At 49.3% G+C, this 19992-nt stretch overlaps 1 protein-coding gene across 1 annotated transcript; it reads left to right on the top strand.

Annotated features, from left to right (window-relative positions):
- The first annotated feature begins 550 nt into the window (after positions 1-550).
- Positions 551-4909, top strand: LOC122376667 (vesicular acetylcholine transporter-like). Its single transcript, XM_043356575.1, has one exon. The coding sequence runs from the start codon at positions 1235-1237 to the stop codon at positions 3101-3103; it is 1869 nt and encodes a 622-aa protein (XP_043212510.1). The 5' UTR covers positions 551-1234; the 3' UTR covers positions 3104-4909.
- The last annotated feature ends 15083 nt before the right edge of the window (positions 4910-19992 follow it).

The raw sequence follows: 19992 nt of genomic DNA, 5'->3' as shown, positions 1-19992 counted from the left end.
GAGGAACACTTCAATTTACTTCAAATTTCTAAACCATAAGCTTTCCTGTCCTCACTATATCCGCAAAGCTGATAACAGCGCCAACTCTGTGCCAAGACGATTACCTTCAATTATCTTCAAGTATCTAAAACTATCTACAGCAAATCATAGCTAAGTCTTAGCACCGATTTTCCCCACCGCCACTCCAATCAATGCCTGGAATGACACACAAAATACAACATGATATTCGCGTACTCAAATAACGAAGAAAAAAATCTAAGCAAATTAATCAAATAAAACCGATAAAACCTACGATTCCCTTTCATCATCAAAGATCCACTGTGTCATCGCTAACATCGCTTTGTCGTCGCTCTAGACGCTTGGTACCGCGTCGTCCGGTGCGTCGTATAGCGGTTCATGACGCATCGTCGTCAAAACCGGCGCGGTGTGTCATTCATGACGCGGCGCGACGATATCGACGCTGGCGTGTGTCGAGTGACGCCCGGCGCCTCCGTCGGTGCGTACCTGGCCCCCCAGTCACCACCTCCTCCCCTTCTCTGTCGCCAGGTACCGACGGCAGGCGCACGTGCGGCTCACTCGACACACGCCAGCGCCTACCGGTCATGCTGCTGAGCGACTCCTGACCTCGGTGACCCACCCCGACCCCGCGGAGAACCTCGGAGGACTGGCAGGTCACTGGGACGAAACTCGACGGCACCCTGGCGGGCGACGCAGCCACGGAGGATCACCAGGAAGCACAATAAAGTCACGACCAGTCACGGCGGCATCTTCAAAAAGGGCAGCGGTTATCAACGCTATCCGAGTAATCATCTTAGAAAAACGGAACCCAACAAACAACCACCAAACTGCACACAACTCCGCTAGTAAATCTCCAACAGCATTTATCGCATCGCGGAAACATCTGCTGCTGCTGTCTCAGTGACGTCATCCGAGCTCAAGAGCCCTCAAAGACCGGAGGTCGAGCACCTCTGAAGCACGTCGTATTGATTTAAAACCGGCGGCCGACAAGCCGCGCTCTGTAGGGCTCTTGGGCACGTCTCGAGTCTCTTGAGAGCTGCTGGGAGGTCCGTACGACGCTCTCCCACACTAGGAAGCGTGCGGTATCTTCCTGCATCGCTCCGTGTTATCTCCGCGACCCGGAACAGCCCCGCAGTCCCGCATCTCTCGGGCGTAGGCACGCCACAAGAAGCGTCCGTGTTTGTGCTGACTGAAGAGCTTCAGTAGCGCCGTCACCATGCCGAGAATTCCAGTTGTCGGCATTGACGCCGCCGAAATCGTCCACTGGTGTAACGCCAAGCTGGACCAGATCGATGTCCGTCTTCAGGATGGTCATGCGCAGAGGAAGCTGGTGCTGGTTATCGTCAGCATCGCGCTCCTGTTGGACAACATGTTGTACATGGTCATCGTTCCCATCATACCAGACTACCTACGTCGAATCGGTATCTGGGACACACACATTGAGGGCGGTCAGAAAATCTACGCCAATGTCTGGCAAGCCAACAGCACGGGAAACTACTCCGTGAAGACGGTCAGCAAGATCATCAACGGTGTCACGGTGTATGAGAACGAGGACGCCGCGATAGGATTCCTGTTTGCTTCCAAGGCCATCATTCAGCTAATGGTGAATCCCTTCTCGGGTGCCATCATCGATCGCATCGGTTACGACGTCCCGATGACCATCGGTCTGCTCATCATGTTCTTCAGTACGGCGCTGTTTGCCTGCGGGCGCAGCTACGGCGTCCTGTTCTTCGCCAGAAGTCTGCAGGGAGTCGGCTCGGCGTTTGCAGACACCTCTGGTCTCGCCATGATCGCCGATCGATACACGGAAGAGTCTGAGCGTACAAGAGCGCTGGGCATCGCCCTGGCGTTCATCAGCTTCGGATGTCTGGTCGCACCACCGTTCGGAGGCCTGCTGTACGAGTTCTGTGGCAAAGAACTTCCGTTCCTTCTTCTAGCCCTCGTCTCCTTCGCTGACGCGATCATGTTACGGCTCGTGATGAGACCCATCAAGAAACAGCAAGTCGCCGCCGGCTACACCATGCCCCAAGGCACGCCAATCTGGCGTCTGTTCGCTGATCCGTACATCGCTCTTTGCGCCGGAGCACTGATGATGTCGAACGTATCGCTAGCTTTCCTGGAGCCCACCATCAGTGTCTGGATGATGGACCACATGGATGACGTCCAAGAGTGGCAGCTGGGGATGATCTGGCTGCCGGCGTTCTTCCCCCACGTCGCCGGTGTCGTGTTGACGGTGAAGATGGCAGCGATGTACCCGCAGTACCAGTGGGCGATGGCCGCTGGCGGTCTCGCGCTGGAGGGTGTCAGCTGTCTCTTCATACCGTTTGCCACCAACTACTGGGTAATGATGCTGCCCATCTCGACCATCTGCTTCGGAATAGCGCTGATCGACACCGCCCTGCTCCCGATGCTTGGTCTCCTTGTCGACACACGTCACGTCAGCGTCTACGGCAGCATCTACGCCATCGCCGACATCTCCTATAGCATGGCGTACGCCTTCGGCCCCATCATCGCCGGCAACTTGGTCAACTCTGTCGGCTTCACGGGTCTCAACATCGGCATCGCGGTGTCGAACGTCATCTACGCTCCGCTTCTCTACATCCTGTGCTACTGGAACAAGCAGCAGATGCAGCGTCAGGGAGAAACCGAACAGATCAACATGGCCGACCACCCGACGGAATACAAATCCTACTCGGCCCTGGAGGATGACAATAGCATCCAGGGAGACAAGTATGCGATGGAAGAAACACAGCTGGATGGACAGTATCAGGCCGGCTTCGGACAGAACGGCAGTTACGCGCAGCACCAGCAGCAGTATCAACAACCTCAGTATCAGCAACCACCGCAATACCAGCAGCCACAACAGTACCAGCAACCACAGCAGTACCAGCAGCCCCAGCAGCAGTATATCCAACAACAACAGGTGCCAGCCAACGGGCACGCGCCACAGCCTCCGGCGCGGCCGCCTGCACCCCGACAGGAGTCGATCGGCAACTCCAATGCCAACCCCTTCCGACCTCCCGCCTCCAACCCGTTCCGAGCAGGAGACGCGAATCCGTTCCGCGGAGGAGCGCCTCCCACCTAGTGGTGACCCGGTGAACTAGAAACTATCAAACTCTGGTGAATGCGTGAGAGTGAGTGTTAAAGGCTGCTGGGTAAGATAGAATGTGGAAGCTTATGTGCGAGTGTGTAACTGTTGTGAGGCGTCGATCTCGTTAATGCTGCGATGTTTTGTGCTAAGACGCCGCAGATATTCCATTGTTGATCGTCTGTGAAGTTCGTTCGTGCGATGTCCAACCGATGGACTCAGTAAGCCGTATTTCCGCGCCGGTAACTTGAAGCGACAACACACACACCGCATACAGCAGCCTCTGCATACAAACGAGGTAACCGCGATACCCAACGCCCCAGCGATCAAAGCCAATAACCGTCCGCGCGTGTGGTCACCCTGGCAACCAAAACCAAGCCGCCCCGCGGGCCCGCTCCCTCGCGCCAAAGTCCTCAGCAAACAATCCCGTACCAATCTGGCGGCCTCTCTACCTGCTCTTGGCAGTGCTCAGCACAACTCGGAGGGGCTCGGTTAAGCCAAACGGCGTAATTGGGTGTTTGCTGGCCTAACGAGACCCGCTATAATTGGACTCGCCTTTATTGGAGGTACACGAGGGGGTATGGCACGTGCGCACAGACGCTAACGATGCTGGCGAGAACACTCGGACCGGGCGACTGGCGGCCCGTGCGCCGACCAGAGAGCTAACAAAAGTCGGAGAGCGGCAAACTGTGCGCCGAGTTAGTAATTGGGAGATGGTGCTTTTTGTTTATTTCATTTTTTTGTAGTCAGCCGGATCAAAGTCGTTAGAAATGTTTTCTTTTAATGATCTCTAACTTCGAGCTCTAAGGATAGGGACTTGATTACCTCTGGTCTTTTATTGATTTATCGATCACCCCGCTAAGCTAATCCCAAACAAACCCTACCTACTTGGTGAAGTGGTAGGTCAAATCAGCTAACCAGCAAACTGACTATCTCGTGTAAAAACACACAATTTTCGACAGTTCCGAAGCAACTAATAATCAGCATCAACTACACAGACTTAGACCATCACGTTTTGTAACTATCTGTCATCGTTCGGAAAATCCAAAATTACACGTGAACTAAATTTACCTCCATTTCAGTTGAAAAATTTCCATTTAACTCGCAGTCCAACGTCACTTTTTGGATCTCTTATCGCAACCTGCCCGATGGCACCAGCTAACAGAGGACGCATCATTTCCTGCATTCCCCCTCCCTCAGTTCTAGGTCACCCCTTCTGTCCTCTTCCATCGTCGGCGGCGACGCGTCCCATTGTTGGCACGGCGTCGGCGTCTGTTCCGCTCTCACCATCGATCATCGTCCCCTGTGTGTCGGCGGTGCCGAAACAGGGGAACGTCCCAGGTGGCCGCCGCCACTCAGACCGTCAGTTCTCATCAGACGGTGACGGTCTGGACGCGAGCAGGAATTGGCACGCGCGAAGCGCGTGTGATGAAATCAGTGACGCGCGGGGAAATCATTGGCGCGCATGAGACAGTGGTTGGCGAGCTTTTAAATTACAGGTAACAATTATACATGGAGAATGTTTGGGCAGACAATTTTCCATAGCTTTTTCATTACAGTTAGCGGTTTGATTTGAAACATGACAAAAATGATGCCTTTTTATAGATAATAGCATCCGTCGGCAAAAATCGAGGAGCATCAAACTATGATTAGCAACTTTCAGCTTAATTTCTTCCGCTTAAAAATGTTTACGATGAAAAGTGCTCGCTCTTAAACAAAGGGAACGCCTCATATTTAAAGGGACTATCCCACCTTTAACATGGGGTTTGAGTTGAGATAGCCAAGTTTGCGGCGAGGTTCAGAAACCACTATCTATCTAGGTTGCAACCCCCGCGGCCTCTTGGTGTTGAAGAAATTCGTTCCCTTCATTTGCAAATGGGCCTTGTACAAGGCCCTATCTTCAACATGGAGCGACCGTTAGTGTGACGTCACCTCGTTTAGTCATTCTGATTTAAATAGGTTTGTTCGTTGAAAAATCGCTTAAAACCTGGTCTGAACTTTGTTGTGGTGCCTACAGAGTAAAAAGAATCAGCTTTATGACAGTAATGTGGCCAGGGGAAGGAGGTAATTTTGGGCTGTGACGTCACATATTTGAAAGTTTGTGTTTGGAATATGGGAAGCCTAAGATGTTTAATGAAAAATAAATGCCAGAACCGTGTTCCTGGTCATCCAATCTATAAAGTCGGGCACAATTTAACTGGTTTTAACAACATTTTAGAAGGTGGGATAGTCCCTTTAATGTCACACACCTAATCCAAAATGCTAATCCATGCCAAGCCTCATCCCACCACCAAATGATACCAAAAATAGCGTGCAACAATTCCCACACCCCTTCCAATTTCGTGTGAGCTATTGAATAAAATCAGGGACAAACGCCAGAGGACATTAACCTCACCATAAGTAACCCCCCTTTGACGCTCAGAATGACATGATTGCACAGAGCGTTACTAGAGTATCTGGTCAGATAGGTGCGGTCAGATATCGACCGGGTATCTAGCCGAATAGATACCGGCAGCACGGGCATTTTGAAGATTCAACGAGCAATAAGTGGTAATGGAAGCGATTCTGTTTCAGTGACGCGTCAACAATGGTGATGTGTGATATCACGCCATATGACGCCATTTCCACGTGACGTCATACTCTTGCTAAACCGTCACAGGTTTTGTAGATATCATGAGTGAGTGTATGGATGCGTGCTAGTCATTTGTTTCAGCATTAAATACATATAACAAGTGTTTATTTATTGGAGATGAGCTAAGCTTTCAGTGAATAAGACGGCTGCAAGGGGCATTTTTAGTTGTGTGGTGATGCATTGCACAGTGCACAATTAGTTAACCTAAAATTATGAGATTGAGGTTAAGTGTCGAACATCATGGCTTCCGTTTCTGCGTAAAATGAATACCCATTAAACTCTTGCCACCTTTACTTCTTTCGTTCTATTGGTCGAAGTTTCAAAATCAAGATGAAAACTTTCCGTCAGTCCATAAAAATTTTGCAGTTCCTTAATCTTTTTAAATGTTCAGTATATATTTGCACTAACCACAACAGCTGCACAGGCATAGGACCAAGCTAATACATAAACTACACTAGCAGCGCGAGTTGAGAAACTATAATGCATGCTGAATGATTGACGAAGATAAGATATAGGCTTTCTCCGCCGCGTATTATGGGCTAGTGTTGTTGTATTCATTGTGTAAATCTGCGTCAAGTGTTGTACATATCGACAATGTTATTCGCTACGGTTCGAAAGATCTATGTGTTAGTGATACAGTGTCAATTATGTGCGTTTGTAAACGTCTTACATGAGTCAATGTGAAACAGTGTGGCGACTTACCTGTTCATATTGGGTGCAAATTCGAGGGATGGGTCCCAGATGAAAACACGATCGATGCTTTCGGAAGTGACAAATGAAATTGGAGCACGTGACAAATCTATTTGAGTCATTATTCAAATTACGTGACGAATTTGCGTCAAATATGAACGGTATTCAGTCCCACATACATATCAAGAATGATACATATCAATGTAACTGTAAATAGATGATATTGCCATGCGTGCTCATGTGCGTTGTGTCAGGATGTGTGACGTTGGTTCATTTTCAATCCTAGTTTATTTGCACAATATGAACAGAGCCACCTAGTCACTTCCCAACGGTTCTAAAAAAGAAACTTTTATTATGTTTTACTCATCTCTGTGCAATATTTGCAACAATGTGCAATATATTGATATCATAGTGAACAGCCTAGCTGTAAAGGCAAGCTGTCGACTGAAGATGCATATCATTTGACATATCCCTTTTACAATAGTGTACCACACAAGGCGTAAACAAGTTTGGGTGTTCGTTTTGGAGGCAAACATAATGCGACCAATTGCATACACGCAGCCGACAAATTTTGTTTGTCACATCACTGTTTGCTGCTCGTTGTAGATTCACTGCACGCGCGGTTCGCACAAATCCCAAAAGGTGCGGTTGTCTGTGCTGTATTGTCACGTGATTGTACATCGGTTTCGATGTATTTATCTGTGCTTGTGTGAGATAGAAGCTGTAGTAGATTGTGTGTTTGAGCGAAGGTGTAAAAAATGTGGTGTGATTACGGAGTGATATAAATGGAGTGAAATAATTATCGAGCCGGAGAGCCAGGAGGAGAGAGAAAATATGAGAAAATAGAGAAAGAGAGATAGAGAGAAAGACAGAAAATAAGATAGCGAAAATGGGGAGAATGACTGCTTGTTCTGTAATTACGGCATTTTATAGTGATGTTACGCGGTACTCGCATGTCTCTGAACATCGGATTCAGCGTAATTATCGCACACTGTGGCTATGTAATCGCTCGGCTTTTCGATTGGTTCAGGAACTAGCGCAAGTGTTTGAAGAGCCTGTTTTAGAAGCATGAATGACTGAGTCATGTTTTTGTCTCATGCTAGTAGTTTAGAAGGTGCGTGTCAGATTGAATGAGGTATTTGTGCGTTATTGTTTTCAGTGAGGGCGGAGATGTTCTGTGATTTCGGTTGAGTTTTGTGGTACCTATCGTGTTTGTTGAGTAGTAAATACAGTGTCTTAATGGAAACTGCGTCTGTGTGTCATTAAAAATGACGGAAGATGACAGAAAAATGATGTAGGAGGGTGGTGAAGGTGTATCTAAGTCATTCATCTACATCAGGCTGAACCCTATTTATTGCACGTGCAGGGCACTGTATAGAGGACCGTCTTTCCTAGAGGTGATGATAATGTAAAATCAGCTTAGAGTATGGTGTAGTTGCAAATTGACCAATACACATTTTTAGATAACATTTTAGGTAAACCATGTTAGCATAGCATTAACAACGTTCTCCGCTGGAAGTGAGAGCCCGGTTCAGGAAGTGAGAGCCCGGTTCAAGCCCCGGCGCGGGCGGTCACATTTAGCTCCTACGTGTAATGGCGTGCGTGTCTGTGGCAGGGGCCGCACAGAAGCCAGGTAACGTGAGTGAGCGAAGGGGACCGTGTCCAGTCGTCAGGGCACGTTAAACGTTCGGACAAAAATTCTGCCATACAACTGGAATTGCGCGATCGGGTGGTGGGGTCAGGGTCAGCACAACAAGCTATGCTTATGTGCGGGCTCTGATTCCTCAAATCCGCCCATTCAGCCATTCGGACTAAATTTATAAAAAAAAGTATTCACGGGAGGTGCCCACTGAATACTGATCTACTTCGCAATGCATAATGACACACAATTACGCAATGTTACTTCGCATCTGTATAACTTTGCGCAACGTACACCTAATGATTGCAAAGCTGAATTTAAATGTTAAAATATGCAGAATGCACACACTCCGTTGCAAATCTCGTATTTCATTTGACTTATTTATTAAACGCATAGCGGTTAAGTGCATGTTGAAGTTCACTACAAAGCAGATAAAGAACAGGAGCTCAATAGCTCTGTATTGATATCAGTGCCACATATATGTATGTATGTACATGAAAATTCAACTCATTATTGCCAAGTGGGTAGATGCTGAATGTGTACAGGGAGTTGAGCATTGTCGTAAACTTTTTTCAGAACAACAAACTACGCATATTCGGCTGAACATTTGGAATCAGCTTCCCAGCTAAATCTTCGAGTTAAAACGGTGTCAGCATCATCCATCTCGTCTACAGTTAACCTTCGAACAAGTCATAGAAGGTTTTAGCGTGCTTCACACCATTAGCGAACTAGGCCACCAGCTAAGCGACACACACGCACGCACCCACCATTTACCCACCACGCAGACAGCGCAGTCTCACGACCATTTTGACCATTCCTCGACAACAGCTGCCCGCTGAAATCCATTGGCACGCTGGATAACTGTTTTTGAGACGAGGAATTACTTCCTCGCGAGGCAGTCGCATTAGCGTGTGCAATTGAGAGGAAGGGCAAATCTCCGATGTCTCCTCGCGCCATACCGATACTGTCCGTGAGCGGGCCAGTGGTGTTCGAACTCACTCCGTTAGATCACACCCCGACTGACCGCCTAACTATGCACAGGTCTCCAGTGGCGGTCGCAGGGGGGGGGGCCATCAGGGCCATGGCCCCCCCAAAGGCAAATCAGGGGGCCATCATATCATTTGGCCCCCCCCCCCAAACAACCGATGGGCCCCCATGGCCGTATGGGGCCCTGGCCCGTATTCGACTGTCACGAGGCTCGAGAAACCCACGCCAGCTATTAACAGCTCTCATACCAGTCTTTGAGGGTCCTACACGGACCTCTGAGGGCCCTTCAGTGGCGGTCATGCGTCCACATTGACCGCTGAGGACCCACATTGACCTCTGAGGGCCCTCCACTGGCCTTTGAGGGCCCCTAAACCGGCCTTAGGGACCCAACCGGCGTCTGAGAGTCTCACACCGGCATCTGGTGGCCTCATTTCTGTCTCTCGAGTCCCAAGACCAGCCTTTAATAATTGTCTCTGAGGGCCCTGCGCTGGATTCTGAAGACCCGATGTCGGCCTCTAAGAGCCCGCAACGGCCTCTGGGGGCCCATCTTGGCCTTTGAGGGCCCTCCGCTGGTTTCTGGGTTCCAATGCCGGCCCATGCCGGCCTTTTAGGGCCCCAAACTGACCTCTAAGGGCCCATGCTGGCCTGTAAGGACCCACATTAGCCTCTGAGGGCCCCCGCACTGGATTCTGAAGACCCAATGCCGGCCGACCCGCATCGGCGTCTGAGGGCCCATCTTGGCCTTTGAGGGCCCACCTTGGCCTTTGAGGGCCCTCCGCTGGCCTCTGGGGTCCAATGCCGGCCCATGCCGGTCTTTTAGGGCCCCACACTGACCTCTGAGGGCCCCATGCTGGCCTGTAAGGACACACATTAGTCTCTATGGGCCCCGCACTGAATTCTGAAGACCCGATGCCGGCCTCTAAGGGCCCGCATCGGCCTCTGAGGGCCCATCTTGACCTTCGAGGGCCCTCTACTGGCCTCTGGGGTCCAACGCCGGCCAATGCCAGTCTTTTAGGGTCCCATTCTGACCTCTGAGGGCCCCATGCTGGCCTGTAAGGGCCCACATTAGCCTCTGAGGGCCCTCCCCCGCACTGAATTCTGAAGACCCGATGCCGGCCTCTAAGGGTCAGCATCGGCTTCTGAGGGCCCATCGTGGCCTATGAGGGCCTTCTGTCTGGGGTCCAACGCCGGCCTATGCCGGTCTTCTAGGGCCCCACACTGACCTCTGAGGGCCCGTGCTGGCCTGTAAGGACCCACCTTAGCCTCTGAGGGCCCCGCACGAGCTTCTGAAGACCCGATGCCGGCCTCTAAGGGCCCGCATCGGCCTCTGAGAGCCCATCTTGGCCTTTGAGGGCCCTCTACTGGCCTCTGGGTCCAACGCCGGCTCATGTCGGTCTTTTAGGGCCCCCACGCTAACCTCTGTGGGCTCCATGCTGGCCTGTAAGGGCCCACATTGGCCTCTGAGTGCCCAATTCGGTCTCTGATGGTCTCAAACTGCCCTTTGCAGGCCCTGTGCTGGCCCCTAAGGGCCCAAACCAGCCTTTAAAAGTCCCACATCGGCCTCTGATGGTCCCATTTCTGTCTCTGGGACCCAAACTGACCCTTATGTGCCTCTGAGGGCCCCGCACTGGCTTCTGAAGGATCGATGCCGGCTTCTGAAGACCCATTACGGTCTTTAAGTGCCTCATACCGACACCTGAGGCACCACACTAGCCTCTGAGGGGCCCCAAACTGGCCTATGAGGTCTCTACACCGGCCAATGATGGCCCTGTTATGTTCTCTGGGGGTCTCGTGCCTTACCTTCGGGGGTCATGCACTTGCCTCTGAAGGCTCACATCAGCCTCTAGGGCCCTACCTGGGCCTTTGAGGCCCTTCGCTGACCCTTGGCTCCAACGCCTGCCTCTGGGGGGTCTGACACCGTACTCTAAGGGCCCCATTGCAGCCTCTAGGCGATAGGTATCGCCGAAGCGCTATCGATGGGCCCATAAGTGTAGGAACCATGGGTGCAGTGGGCGCAGTTGCACCAACAATAATTCTGCAGTGAGTGCAGACAATGTATTCTGCATCCACAACAATCTGGAACAAAACCCCCTGTTCTCAGCAACACTACTTTCCATTCAGCACGACAAATTTAGGATATTTTGCCCACTATCCATCTTTCGAAGCATTTGCTACTGTTATGATCTTCAAAACTTACATTTGTGCCCAAGTAAAAAAAAAAAAGAGATGAAACGGAACACATGTGATTGAACAGTGAACAGATACCGATGACCCACTGTCAGATGATCTTAGAAAATGGCAAAGTTAGCCGCCTAAGCCGCCTTTACTTTTGCGGTAATCCATTCACAGTTGCGTGAATTATTGACAATATCAATGCTTCAAAATGCACTTATCGGTACCTTTTCGACATGGTACACCCTCAAAGCTCGCATTGAGCCTCCGCTCGGGTGCCGCTCCCTACCCCCCCCCCCCGCTTCACCGGCCATGGCCTGGATTTCTGCACCCGTGCACTACGCCCGTGGGCCCCTTTAAGCTAGCACCGGGCCCCCCGGGTCAGCGCAGGGGCCCCTTTGCCAAGTTGCCCCCCCCCCAAACTCCAAGTCTGCGACCGCCCCTGCAGGTCTCGCGGGTTTTAGCGGTAGGTTTTGCCCCTATGAAATTTAGTAAATATGCGGCTATATCGTCTTCGTCTTAAGCTTTTAACCCTCACGGGCCCGGGGGGCGTTTTTCGCCCCCCCCCCCCTGGCGAATATTTGCGATAGCTCCCGAACGCTTAGGGATAGGAAAACGAAACTTTCAGTACCTTTTTTCCCATCAATTTGACATCTTCTGAAGAAAAAAATTTGGACCTAGCCCCCTTGATGACGTCACAAGGTTAATTTTTCTAGACCCCTGCACGGCAAACTTCGGCGTCACAGACGCAAACTTCAAATAGCTGCTAAAAATAGAGTCTTAGAGATAAAGACAAATTACGAGCACGGTTGTGTAGCGTTTGACCTAGGGAAAAATAGAAAAATAGTTTTGGTGACCTGAGGTCAGAGGTCAGGTCAACGACCCCGAAATGTGGTTTTAGTTTTTCGCAAATACCTTCGACAAAAATGGTCCTAGAGCTACGGCAGTGGTACCATCGCATTCGCCTTGTCAAGCCGCGTCGAATGATATATATATTTTGTTCGGAAAAGATCAAATTTGTATGTTGACCTCATGTGACCTCAAATGACCTCTGGTTGACCATGACACATGAAAGGTCGTTTATGATGGATTTGTACCCGCTGATCACGAATCTGGCATCTATTTTCCTCTAAGCCTTCATTTAGAGCTTCCGGATGGCAAAATTGTCTTATGTATTATTACTAACTTGAATTAGTGAAATAGCCTCTAGCAGGGATACTCTTCAGTGACCTTGACCTTTGAGCAGCCTTGTATCGTAAGAGGAACCACAAATAGGGAACTGATAAGCCTCAAAACATTTCAAAACATCTTGAAAGTTAGCACGCAAGATGTGCGAAAAAAGTGCCAAGCTTGAGGTCAATTTTGAGCGTGACCTTGACCTTTAATTTTGAGCACATTTTCGGAATCTTCAGATTCTTTTCTATCGTTTGACACCCAATTTTGCCGGTTTGATGCCGCCTGCCGTCCTCTAGAAGGCTTACTTTGAGATCACTACGCATGTGCCGGTTTTTGCCTTTGACCTTGACCTCTGACCTTGAAAATTGACCTGAGGTCAAAATTTTTAGATGCTTTAGAATCGTCTCGTAAGGACCTTTCGTGTGGTATCGCTTTTGTTTCCGTAGCTCCCTTATTTACGGAGTTCGACAGGGGGGCGAAAAACGCCCCCCCCCCGGGCTGCGGTGGTTGGGATTACCCCCCGGGCCCGGCCGGGTTAAGGGTTGACGATACGATCGATTTATTCATGCACATGCCTGTCATGATCCTCTAAAATGGCTTCATCGTATACCGATTAGTTTCTGAGACATAGCCGGAAATGTAAAAAGGCAAAACCTACCGCTTAAACCTGCGAGAGCCGTACGTATAATTGGCTACTGAGCCCGTCTTACCGGATCTACGTAACAGCTCTAGCAATACTCGCTTGCTCGTGTGGTAATAGTGCTAGCGGTTAACGGGTCAGTGGTGTCCGATCTCGCCCCTTCCTATCACACCCGATCCTGGAAAACCTATGGGTCACACTCGGGGAAACATGGGCCCAAGCCTTTCACAGAAACCCATCCCTCATTGGACCACCCTACTGACTCCACGCCACAACTCTAGTCCAGCACCTACCACACCTGCATTCCCCCTCCACCCCTACCCCCTCCTTCGACCGAGACCTAGTGCCACCTTCGACCCTCCCCACCCCACCCACCCCCTCCCCCACCGGCCGCGGCCCACCGTGGTCCCGAATCAATACCACCAGGTAGCGGCCAGACGTCAATACCACACCCCGCAGCGGACGGTGCCGTCGAAACCGACACCGGATCGTCGACGTCGACAGGGCTATCGTCGGCGCCGACGGCAGCGGAGTCGATGGACTAGTGACCGGGTCCGTTTCGGGTCAGCGTGGTGAGACCCAGAATTAGAGACGAGCTGAGTGCGACAGACGTGCTAAACTTGTCTGGTGGCTAAATAGGCTAACCTTGCGAGTAGGGGGACGGAATTAGAAAGTGGTTAAATGAAGGGAGTCTGTTTGGGGATAGTAGGTCTGTTTTTGGTGTAAGGTGTGTCGAGGGTTCACAATGCGAGAGGAGCTGGTCATTGCCTGGAATGGTGGAAATTGCCGAAAACGGTCGGAACGTGCATGAATATTGAATGCCATGCAGAATGCAGATCCTCGAATACGCGATTGGAAGCACCTGATATGGAGCTAGGTTGGTTTCAGTGATTGTAGCTCACTTCTAGTCTGCAATGATGGCTTTATAATGTAAATGTGCTCTAAGCATTGACCACAGAAAGCAGAAAATGGGAGAAGATGTGCCTATCTTTTATTTGTGACATGTCATAGACAAACAATATCATATTTCTACATATTCCTCTTAGCGGTAAACAAGCCAGTAGCTCTGAAAATAAAACCTCCGGCTACCTGCCAGACTCTTCAGCTAAAATGTGCCAAAACCTTCAGCTGAATCTTTCTCAGTAGTTCATGCAAACCATCGCTGTGGGGTTTCACAGACGGAAACCAGCCAAAACTCACTTCCCAACACCAGCGGAGGCTCATTACCATCCGAGTGAATTTACAAGTAGCCTAGCCGTGCCGGAACGAAAAGTTTTCCCATCAATTTCCGCCAAACTGACAACCCTCTCCCGGAGGCGTCACTCACTCTAATCAACGTGCTAATGACATAGCCAAAAGATGCAAACACTCTTCAAACGGAGCTGCATTGCAAGACACGCTGACAACTCTGATGGTTTCCTAGGCCGAGTGGAAATATACAATTATGTAAGTATGTATCCAGTTTGGTTTGTCTGTTTTCAAATGCGAAGATGCACAGGTTCGGCCAGCCATGAGAGTCGCCTATAACATCACTCTAATGACAAATGTTTCCACTGCCAAACAACTCAACCTGTCTCATCTAGACAACTTAAAAGATTCATGTTCCAACAACACGGCTCAAATAATCAAACATTTTGCAGAACAAATGCGCAGCAATGCTACCAAACTCCCGCGAAAATTGTCGCATTTATCGCTCTGGGCTGACATTGGTGTGATCCGTTTCCAATTGTAAGCCATTGGCGAAAACAGCCAGCGTGATGGTTCGACAAGCCATCAGGACTACCAACGGACCGAGTCGAACTGAATCGAACCGAATCGATAGCAAGTGCCCCATGGCGCCAGGTGGAACATGCGGTTAGAACAATGCGGTACAAAGTATGCCCGAGGGGTGAATGTCGGCCTTGTCGGGGCGGGGGATATAGAGGATGGAAAGGGAATGTACGGGACAGAACGGGACGGAAAGGAAGTGGGATCTTCGGTCGACGGTAGATCATTACTCAGATCAAGTAACTGGACTATGCTGCTGCTATCTGAAATACATGTGGTTTTACACACCTACTTAACCCGCGCCCCGTTGGGCTCTGCCGAGCAACGCGCCCCGTTGGGGGGGGGGAGCATTTTGGCCCCCCCCCTAAGATCTCGAGAACCACGCAACCTAGCAACAAGCGGCAAACGGTGTTGGATAGCCCTATCAGGGAACTACCTTGTGACCCAATTTTATTGACCTAGGTCAAACCGATGACGTCACAGGTCAGGTCAAATGTCCAATTTTCACCGTTTACAGGCATTTCAAGAAATGCGTTGTAAAATCGAGTAAAATGCATTTCATTGAAAATCATCGATGGGGAAATGTTCTTCAAACACATATTTTGCTATTTGAGGTCACTGATACCAGGTCAGGTCACAGAGGTCAGGTCACTGGGGGGTCACAATATGAAAGTGTCGTGTGATACATGTTTTATGGTCCATTTTACATGACAAATGCGATTATGTGGGTCAGGCAGCCTTTGGGGCCAGCTTAGGTCAAGTTTTGGTCAAGGTCAGGTCAAGGTCAGGTCAAGGTCAGGTCAAGGTCAGGTCAAATTAGGTCAAATTTTAAAGTTGATATTTTTGCTTAAAATGGGTATGGAACCGATGCGGCTCGTCACGGGGAGTTCAATGGTGGTCTTTGTTTTGCCGTACGTGGTCTAGAATCGCTAAAAATTGAGTTCAAAAATTTGACGTCATCATTTTTGAACAGTTTTTTCGCTCTAACTTGGCCAAAAAACGAGATATCGATCTGAAATTTGGTATGTATATCCCGCGCCCCAGTGGCGGTCTCAGCCAACTTCGCCCTAGTGAGGGGGGGCATATGTTACCACCCACCTCTAACTCAAAAACTAAGAGGGCTAGAAAGACGCGGTAAAAAGCAGTTGATAGCTCTCAATGCGTATGTTTGAAAGTATGCCGGTCATTTTCACCTTAGAGCAATATTGGGGTCACCACAGGTCATCAAAGGTCAAGATTTGCCAATTGTCATGATATTTTTCAGAAAACAAGCCGCTATCTCAGGAACTATGGTAGCTAGAAAAACGCATGGAAGTGCAATCGATAGCTTTTTAACTCTTCTTTTGAAAAGGTCATTATCAATATTGACCTCAGGTCAACGGTTTAGCCTCCAGAGGGCAAAAACTCCAAAAATAGCTGTTTTTACGAAAAGTGTTTTTCGACAATAACTTTCGACTACAAAAAGCCACGACATTTCTATTGCCAGAATCGTGTTCCCCTCGCCGAGACGCGTCGAATGAACTATAATTTGACCTTGAAAGGTCAACTTGAAAATTTGACCTCAGGTCAAGGTCATGACCTTACCGGAAAAGGTCATGTTGCATATCAGTCGATGCGTCTCAACAAGACAAACACAATGAGACCATCCCCAGCGTTCTATCTCTTTCCAATCGCGAGTTATTGGCAAAAAGCTGTTTGTAGCCTCAAGTGACCTCGGATGACCTCTCTAGAGGCTATCAGCAAAAATGACACCTAGGTCATCACGAGTGGACTAAATCATTGTGATTCTAAAATATTTGGACTGTTCCGATGCGTACACAAGGATCTAGAGGCATTTTCATTTTTCTCCATTGACTTGTAATGGAAAGGTCACGCCACTGACCTGACCTTAGGTCACGGATATAAAAAATCCGAGATATACAAATTGTAGGCGACCATAACAGCATGCAATCCATCAAGTTTCAAACCTTTCCGACAAACACTGCAGGCTGGACATGATTGAAAACTTTTTTTTAGGCTTGGTCAGTTAACTTGACCTGGTGACCTGACCTGACATGACCTGGGGTCAAAAATTTCACACATTGTCCAAAATTGATGTACCAAAAGCTACCCCAAGCGGCGCGGCGCTACGCGCCGCGGTTTTTTATTCACACGCAAAAAACGCGACAGGGTGGTAACATATGCCCCCCCCCACTGGGGCGAAGGATATAGAAGAGCACAGCGACTATCACATATATTCCGTTTTTTTTTCGAAATTCGGATTTATTTTTATTTTTTTTTTATTTTTTTTTCTTAAAAAAATCAATTTTTTGAATTTTTTGGGTCAAAAACCCAAAATTTTGAAAATCCGAGATAGCAGTTTTGTAGCGCCGCTTTTTGTCTACTAGACCATATAAAGAACTTTGAAATTGCTTGATAACTGTAAATTTGGTGAGCGTTTCAAGATTGCATGTTTTTGCTCATTTTTGCTCGAACATGACCTCAGTTTGACCTCAATAACTCCTGACCTAAGGTGACCTAAGACTTGAAATTTGGTGTGAAGGTGTCAAATTGATGCCCGGGAAGGTACTGAAAATTTGGCGGCGCTGCGCGCCGCCGTTTTCTTGCTATTCAGGAAAAACCACAGGGGGGGGCCAAAATGGCCCCCCCAACGGGGCGAGGGTTAATACGCATGCCGCTTCCCTTGCGCTACATTCACGTTTATGATAGATTTAGGGTTTACATTAACTAGATAACGTTTTTTGTAGCCTTTTTTGTATAATATCCGACATCACAGATTAACCCATTAGAGCCGAAAACTTTTTTTGTCGACTTTCACTGCGACTTTAACATATGTTTGTCAGGCACCCTTTAGGGGAATACATGTGCATTTTTAGCCAGATCACGAAACCGGAAGTGTACGTTTCCGGTCTGGCAGCTTTTGCTGCCAAGCGTATCTTACATAGTCAAAAATGGAGTGGTTTGTCATATTTCAAAGCACAAACATATCAAAACCGCGAGGAAATGATCTTTCGATACCAACAACCTTTGCCACAGAGTGTCTCCTGTTGGTGCATGTACAGTTTTCACGAACTATTTTATTTACGTACCAGATATGATCTTGAATATGTGCAATTGTTCGGATTTCCATTCGACCGTAGCCTGCAAATAACGACCGTAGCCAATAATTCTCAAGAATAATGAACTCAAAATACAGACCTCAGCTAACAGTTCAGCTCGTTCTGAGAGATCATGTTCTTTCTCTCATTATTTCAGCTCACACGCGCTTCCCCTCCCCACAAAATCTTATATAGGATGCGACGAAGGTTTTGATGACTTCCGTCGACAGTTTATTTAAAGCAACTTGGCGTGTTTCCAATGTGCTCCTAAATATCGCGTTCCTTTCAACGAATTGTGTCCCTGAGTCTTTCTCTGAAGCGGAGATTATCTGAAAAGCTGACCTTTACCAATGGGGTTCACTGGCATGGGTAATTGTTTAACCATTGAACGGCGCATTTACTGAACGCCTAAGCATGAAGGTTTAGCTTTACAGTTGAGAGGTTCGTAGTTGCGCTGTTGGCATGCTCCAAGCTGGCAAGTGGCAACACATGGAAGGACGCTGCCTCACACTTCTAAGCCCCCGTTTTCACCAACAAGCGCTGGTGGAAGAAGTTTAGGGACAAGTAGCGTCACGCATAAGCCCCAATCAGCATGGTCCTCCTGCGTCTCAACCGTCGCCAAGATCGTCATGAAGAAAGCACCTGGGAAGTCTGACCATTCTGCGGAGAATCTGAAGTCTTATTCATAATGATCACTCGGATAATGTTGTCCATTGATAAGGGAGGAACGCCCTTTGACTGAAGGCGCTTGACTATTGGTGCGGCCAAAATAACGAAAATCAGCAAGCCCAGAACCCTCAGATTTGCACGAAACGGAGAATCTGGCCGGTAGAAGAGTGGAAACGGAGTAGGTATGTAGAAGCGGGTCTAGTTCGGCGACGAGTCTCCGTTTCAATGGTTTCACCACACGGACCCCCAAAACGAGCATGGGCTGAAAACGCGGCCCAAGTTCCGACAGACTTCTGCGAAAAATTCTCGCCGCAATGGTATGTCGAACGATCACGATGTCCTAGCAGGGCCTGAGCTGAACCAGCTGGACGTGATCTAGCAAAAGACGAAGTCGATCCCGACTACTACCTAGAAAACATACTGAAAAAGCGTGCATTTGGCATTAAAAGACCACTACCCCGTGCTCCAACGGCGCCTGGTGTCCCGCAGGTCGGACAGCATTTTCATGCTGGACGGTACTCCATCTCATCGATCTTCCGGAACTAGGCGGTGTCAGGACCATCTGTCCGATATCTGGGGGAAGGACACTTGGCTAGGGAACAGTCCTGGCCTAAATCCAATCGAATTATTTTGGAGGATAGTGCAGCAGGAGCTGGACATATACGAACTTTCCGGCGACCTCGGACAGCTCGGAAGGGCGCTCAAGTCCCAGGCGCCCCTTTTTCACATGGAGGACGTCCCTTTAAGCTTTATAGGCACCCCTCTTTCCCGTGTAAGCGCCCATTTGGTCATCAAAGGCGCCCCTATAGGTCTCAGAGGCGCTCCTCTTTCTTGTGCAATGCGCCTCTTTTTCATATGCAATGCGCCCCTTTTTTCGCATAAAGGTGCCCTATGGACATTACATGCACCCCTATAGACCTTACAGGTGTCCCTCTTTCTCGTAGAGGCGCCCCATTGGGCTTCATAGGCGCCCCTCTTCGGCATGCAGGCGCCCCTCTTTCGTGCAGATGCGCCATTATGGCCAGGACCTTCGTAGGCGCCCCTCTTTTGCATGGGGGGCGGGAGCGGGGCGGGGGGCGGGGGCGACCCCATAGTTAGGCCTCAAAGGCGCCCCAACAGGCCTAGGAGGCGCCCCTCTTCCCGTTCATCTATAGAGCCACGGCACCACCTTCCCTTAGGCGACGGCGCGCCCCTTGAGGGCTGGCGCCTCTGATGACAGTTTGTCCGCACCACTCCGTTCAACGTCCCTGCTTCAGCAATGGCGGAATACATTACACGCCTGGTAGTGTGTCGGTATGCAATGCTCTGCAGACAAGAATAAATAGCAGAAACCCCGGTAATGACCATTTTTGGAAAGGCAAAGAACTGGGGCATTACACTATGAGCCATAAAGCCAGACATTGTTGCTCACTTACG

The sequence above is a fragment of the Amphibalanus amphitrite genome, unplaced genomic scaffold, assembly GCF_019059575.1.
Source record: "Amphibalanus amphitrite isolate SeventyFive unplaced genomic scaffold, NRLGWU_Aamphi_draft 002231F_arrow, whole genome shotgun sequence".
Lineage (NCBI taxonomy): Eukaryota > Metazoa > Arthropoda > Thecostraca > Balanomorpha > Balanidae > Amphibalanus > Amphibalanus amphitrite.
Note: the sequence above shows the minus strand (reverse complement) of the source record. Positions and strands in the feature narration are given on the sequence as shown.